At 26.4% G+C, this 6,777-nt stretch overlaps 1 protein-coding gene across 1 annotated transcript; it reads right to left on the bottom strand.

Moving 5' to 3' along the window:
• Positions 1-2,415: 2,415 nt before the first annotated feature.
• Positions 2,416-5,405, bottom strand: FOMMEDRAFT_155759 (uncharacterized protein; the record flags this gene model as incomplete). The annotated part of the gene is made up of 2 exons (XM_007266145.1): positions 2,416-2,873; positions 5,399-5,405. 2 exons carry the CDS (start codon positions 5,403-5,405, stop codon positions 2,416-2,418), a joined length of 465 nt encoding a protein of 154 aa, XP_007266207.1.
• Between the last annotated feature and the right edge of the window lie 1,372 nt (positions 5,406-6,777).

Genomic DNA, 6,777 nt, shown 5'->3' with positions numbered 1-6,777 from the left:
TATTTGTAAGAACAATACTATATTAATTATATTTGGATTTCTACATATAACTCTTGTACAAACAGAATTATTAAGCAGAAACACTTGAACATACAGGAAGTGATTATAAAGACAGTAGGAGACAATATTGGACATTAGTATAAGTACACACATTCTGTGTTCTGGGCAGAGTAGATTACAATTCAGAAAGTGACTAGATATTCACCTTATTACCTTATTTATAAAGTAGAGGTAATATTACTGTTTGACCTAAATAAGACAATATATTTAGTTCCACCTAAAGGATTACTACTAACAACAGAGGAACTAGTAGTAATACAAGTACAACAGTTGTAAAAGAGACTAGATAACCTTATACAAATGATAGAATGTGTTTAGAAAGCTTGTAAAGGATACACAAAGTATTTTACAGAAGTCAATTGTAATCAGATTAAGGACTATAACTTTGCCCTAAGTATACTAGTACTAATCTGTAATTTGAAAGTGAGTAACAACTTAGGATGAAAGATGAAACTATAATACCTTAAACTGTTTATAGTAGTATAGAGAACAAAAGGAAACACTTATATTGTAGTAGAATTAGACAGAGTAGTAGCTAAGTTATGTATTACAGTATTTTGTTTAATTCTGTATTTTCTGTGTTTATGTTTAACAGTTCTAATCTTACATCTTATTAAGACTGTAGAACTAATACTAGAAGATGTGAAACTGTACAGACCTAGTTATAAGAATACAGATAATCTAAATGACTATACTTTAGATACTATACTTAAAGTAGAACCAAGTGTAGAAATTACAGACTCCTAATCTAAGAGTACACAATTTTTCAATATACTCTCCTAGTCTTGTACAGGAAACTAAACATAGGGATTGATTCTCTACTAGTAATACTTAACTATTGTACAAATCCTATAAATACTGTGTTTAACTACAGTTCTATATACTTTGTTACATTTTATATTTACATACTTCTAATCTTCTATTATATTCCTTCTTATTTATAATAAATTGTAAAAACTCATACAACATTCTATAACTATATAAAACTTTATACAAATTATAATTCCTTTCTACTTACTCTTATCCTATTCTACTAGTTCTATACATAAATTATAAAATATCCATCTATCTATTCTATTCCTTTTACCTCTCTATTTTATCTATTTTCCAATCTATTCCTTCTATTTTTTGTTCTATTCTGTTTATTCTATACATTTCTGTTTTTCTGTTTATAAAAACTCAACTGAAATTTTCTATTTTACTACTTATTTTACTCTATTCTATTCCTTACTCTAACTCTTCTACCCTACTATTTATAAAGGCTTCTACTACTATAGTTAAGAAGTTAATACCTTACTTTAGAGTTATAATCTTTGTATTAAACTTGTTCTTTATTATTATTAACTGTAACTCTAAGTTGTTCAGCTCTTTAATCATTTGTAAGTAAATGTTATAAACTGTTCTAGCTTTACTATATATAATTAGAGGGATAATAGAATGTAGGCTCTAAGTTGTACTATACAATTCTATAGTTTACTCTCTAGTCTTATATTAGATTCCTTTTAAACTATATTTAGAGTAGTAGAATATGTATACTGTGTACTAGTTTTCTATACTAACAATTACTATAAATATAGTCAAAAATAAGATTCAAACAAACTTACTTAGGTTACTATAGTATAGTTAATTTATTATAGTCTAACAAGTAAATCCTTAAGAACCTTTATATCTCTTTATACACTTTATACACTTAAGTGTATAAAAGACTATTTTTTCTACTTAATTTAGAAAGATATTCTTGTTCTCCTTACTTAAAGACTCTACTATAACCTTCTAGTTTTTTACACACATTTTCTTACTAAAGACTAGAATCTTTACTTTTATAATAGTGTACTTTTTACTCAAAAGTACTAGTATTAGCTCTAAATAATAAAACAGAGTTAGTATACTTAGAAAATTAAATACTCTTTATTTATATTACTTTTTCCCTTACTTTTGTTCTCTTTCTTCTTTTCTAACTTTATAACTATTTAAGGAATTAGAAGAAACATTATATTAGCTTAGTATAATTTGTTAACTATATATTGTATTTACTAACTATAACTTGTTTCTCCTTCCCTTTCTTTCTTATATTAACACTCTCTTTCTTTATAACTAACTTTTTCTTTTCTAGTTTTATAATTTCTTTAAAAATTAAGTAAAAACAATATTAGTAGTATACAATTTGTTAACTATATATTTAATTTATACTTAACTTATTCCTCTTTTCTACTATTACTTTTGTCTTTTCTATATTTATAATAATAAAAAAACTTGTATAAATAGTTAACTTATTATATACAATTTGTTAGTTATACTTATATATATACTTTTAAACTCTTTCTTTTCCTTTCTATTCTTCTACTTTGTTACTAACTATACTAAGACTATAACTTTCTCCTTCTCCTTTTTCTTCTCTTTCTCTTTCTCTTTCTCCTTCTCTTTTTTCTTTTTCTTCTCCTTCTCTTTCTCCTTCTCTTTTTTCTTCTCTTTCTCTTTCTCTTTCTCCTTCTCTTTTTTCTTTTTCTTCTCCTTCTCTTTCTCCTTCTCTTTCTTCTTCTTCTTCTCCTTCTTCTTCTCCTTCTCTTTCTCCTTCTCCTTCTCTTTCTCTTTCTCCTTCTCCTTCTCCTTCTTCTTCTCCTTCTCCTTCTCCTTCTTCTTCTCCTTCTCCTTCTCCTTCTCCTTCTTCTTCTCCTTCTCCTTCTCCTTCTCCTTCTCCTTCTCCTTCTCCTTCTCCTTCTCCTTCTCCTTCTCCTTCTCCTTCTTCTTCTCTTTCTCCTTCTTCTTCTTTTTCTCCTTCTCCTTCTTCTTCTTTCTCTCTTTCTTCTTCTTTACTTTAGTTTAAACCTTTTTCTTAACTTTTACTTGTATTACTTTCTTAGTTTTTACTTTTACTTTTACTCTAATAATAGTCTTGTCCTTCTTTATTTTTACAAACTCCTTTATTATTATCTTATAATTTATAAAATAGTTTGTATTAGTAAACAGATTAGAAAATAGAAAATAGAGAACTTATTATTAAATTAACTCTTTATTAGTATAAATAATACTTTTTTACTCTCTAAATTATTATTATTATAAGTACTATTATTTAAACTCTCTTTGTTTTTAAACTTAGAATCTATAATTAATTTGTTAGTTTCCTTCTTTATAACCTTATTCTTTAGTTTACTTTTTATATTAGAACTTATATAGTATATTAGTATATAAGTTAGAAACAATATACTTTATAAAAATACTTACTAAGTATACATTTAACTAGTTTATTATTATGTTTATTCTCTTACTAGTTACTATATTATTATACATACTAATTCTAAGGAAAATTATAAAATTAGTATAAAAAGAGTAGAAAGGAGTATAATACTTACTATTAGATTTATTAGAGAGTAGTAATAATATAGTAAGAGTAATAGAAGAAAGTAGGAAAAATAAATAATAATGTTTATATATATATATAACTTACATTTAGTCTACTAATTATAAAATTAATTATGTAACTATAGACAGTTACAAGTAAACACACTAGAAGATAAAACAATTAGTATTATACTAAGAACTATATAAACAATTATAGTAATCAATTCTAAACATTTATATAACTTATAAAAGTGTATTTTAAGAATACTCAACTATTTTACATTATAAGTGTTTACAAACAGAACTGTAAATATACACAGTCTTAGAATTAGCTTATATATACTGTTTACCTTACAGAATGTACAAATCATGTGTTTATTATAGGCTCAGAACACAAGTTGTATTATAGTAAGTAGTTTAGTAAACTATTATATTATTATTACTTAGATTAAAATACTACAATCTTCTAATTAGATAGAACATTAGAGTAATTAAAGTAATAATCTTAGAAGACAACTAGAAATCTCAGAATTCTCTACACTTTGTCTGTACTAATCAGATAATAATAGTATAAGAACCTTCTACTTCTTTTAATGTAAATCTTACTTTTCCTTTTGTGTAACATTTCCTATAGTTAGAATGTAGACTACTTAAATTTTCTTTATACATTTTCACTCTATTTTCTTTCAACCTCTAGTAAAAGGTTCTCTTATTTGTTCTTGTATATTTTGTTATTTTTCTTTTGTTCAACTATAACATTTCCCCTTTAGTACTATACTTTTCTAGAACTCAGAAAACTATAAATACTATAACTTATATACTAGATACAGGAGGAGAATTCAAATAGTTTACCTATTAATTTAGCTCTTGTTATTTGTCTCAAAGTCCTCTAGTATAAGGTATAGTCTTAGTCTTTATTGTTTCTGTATTAGTTTGTTTGTTGTGTACTTTACAAGTGTACATTCTGTTATTCATGTCTCTCTTCTAAGGTTGTAACTGTGTTAGAAGAACTCAAACCTGTTCAGAACCACTCTAGTCTTATAAGACTCATAGTTTAGCTCCCTCTCAAACTTAACAAATCATCTGTGTTCTTCTCTTAGACATTTTACAGGAGTTTTAATAAGGACAAGAGATACTGAGTAGTTAATTGTTACCTTTCCCCTTGTTCTTGTATACTTACCCTTTCTATAAGTTATGAGTCTTACACTCCCTACTCACATTAACTTACTAATATGGCTCCCCCTTATACAGACACACACTACAAGCCTACTAATGTACTTAAGTACTTTAGTCAAAATATTATAATGCTAAAGACTGAAGCAAACTGTAAAATGTGGTACTACTGTATTGTTTCTAGTGTTACAGCTATATACTTTGAACACTTACTAAAGGATGAACTACAGAACAAAGTTAAGAGAGAGATAGCTAAGACTATCTATGTATGTATTGTTAACAACATTACTGATACTATATTAGCAAACTATATACACTTTAATATGTCTATTCCTCAGCTAATGAAAGTGCTTAAAGAATGCTTCAACCCTTAGACAGTATGTAAAAAGGCTATTAACAAATCAGTACTGTTTATCTATAGAGATTATGTTAAACACTTCAGATGTACATTAGACAGACTTGAGAAAGTATATACAACCCTGTCTACTAACAGTAATCTACTAAAAGACTCTACATATAAAGCAGTAATATTACTTGCTACTCCTGAACAATATACACACATAGTAAATATAATAATACAGTCTACTAATGTTCAAAATGAAGGCAAACCAGTTGATGAACATAAGAAAGTTGAACCAAAGTAACTAATTCTTACATTACAGAATGTCTACAATAATTACTGTGCTAAACAAGTACAGGGTTCTAATGATTGGATGAAGAATAATGCACACACTAATACAATGTATAAAGTAAATAAGTAGAGGAAATTCAATCTACTGAATCTGTCCAATTTGTTAAAATCAAAATGTTTCAATTGTAGAAAAACAGGACATTTCTCTAAGGAATGTTACAAACCTCCTACTAAAGCTATAAAGCTTGTATGTGCCAAACATCAGGCTAATATTGTGTATAAAACAAATCAAACTGTAGAAAATACAACAAACATGTTTATTATTGAAATCCAAATGAAAACAATGTTGAATTAAAAGAAGGTAATGTTGAAATGAACAATAATGCCTATACTCTTATTCTGAGCAACCAGGACAAACAATTCGAACAATTTGGTTCCTAGGTATGTACTAATGTATTTACAAATACAATCATAACTAATAAGAAATCCTATACACAAATGATGGATTTACTCAATTCTAGTACATTAATACACACTACTCCTTATCTATTTCAATTAACAGACATACACAACATAACTCCTACAATTGTAACTATTGCAAATAGATCAACAATGACTCTTAATTAAGCTAGATCTATGTGTATTGAAATTCTAAAGAATACACAACAAATAAGTATTATAACATTACAAAACATTTATTATTATCCACAAATGAACTTTTCCCTCATAAGTCAAGTGTTACTATATAGGGAAGGCTATTCTTTTGTGTTTACAAACAATACTTGTACTATAACATTACTATGTAACAAATACATTAAACATGTATAATTGAGAAACAACTTGTATATTTTGTACAATAATCACTTTTTAAAAACAATGAACAAACTATCTATTTATAATATACATAAATGCCTCAGGCATATAAGTTACAATTACATCAAACAATTATTAAAAACACAACCAAGTGTTCTAACAACTAAAATAACAAACTACAAAGAAAAGGAATGTATTGAATATATAAAAGCAAATATTGAATGTACACCAATACTAAAACTACATCAATCTCCTCTTGCAAAAGTATTTGGAGATCATATTCATATTAATATTATCAGTCCTATCAAACTGTACACATATAAGAACATACACTACTTATTAACAATTGTAGACAATTCTACTTGTTAGTGCATAATGCTCAAATTACAAACAAAAACCAATACATATACACAATATGTATAATGGACAACTAAAATATTTACACAGTACAGAATAAAAATAAAACTATTACAAAGCAATAACAACACTGTATTCCTTAGTAAAGATTTCCAACAATATTTGGATTCACAAGGAACAAAATGAAGATTAACAGTACATCATACTCTACAACAGAACAGAATAGCAGAACAAACCTATAAAACTATATTTAGAGGTGTAAGAGCATATCTAATATCTACTAAACTACCATTCACATTATAGGCTAAAGCAGTAATTCATATCACCTATATTCATAATAGAACACTGTGTACTGTATTAAATTATAATACTCTACATTACAAATGTTACAGAACCTACAGAAC

Source organism: Fomitiporia mediterranea (genome assembly GCF_000271605.1).
Source record: "Fomitiporia mediterranea MF3/22 unplaced genomic scaffold FOMMEscaffold_5, whole genome shotgun sequence".
In the NCBI taxonomy this organism is placed as follows: Eukaryota; Fungi; Basidiomycota; class Agaricomycetes; order Hymenochaetales; family Hymenochaetaceae; genus Fomitiporia; species Fomitiporia mediterranea.
This window is presented reverse-complemented; position numbering and strand designations above follow the sequence as displayed.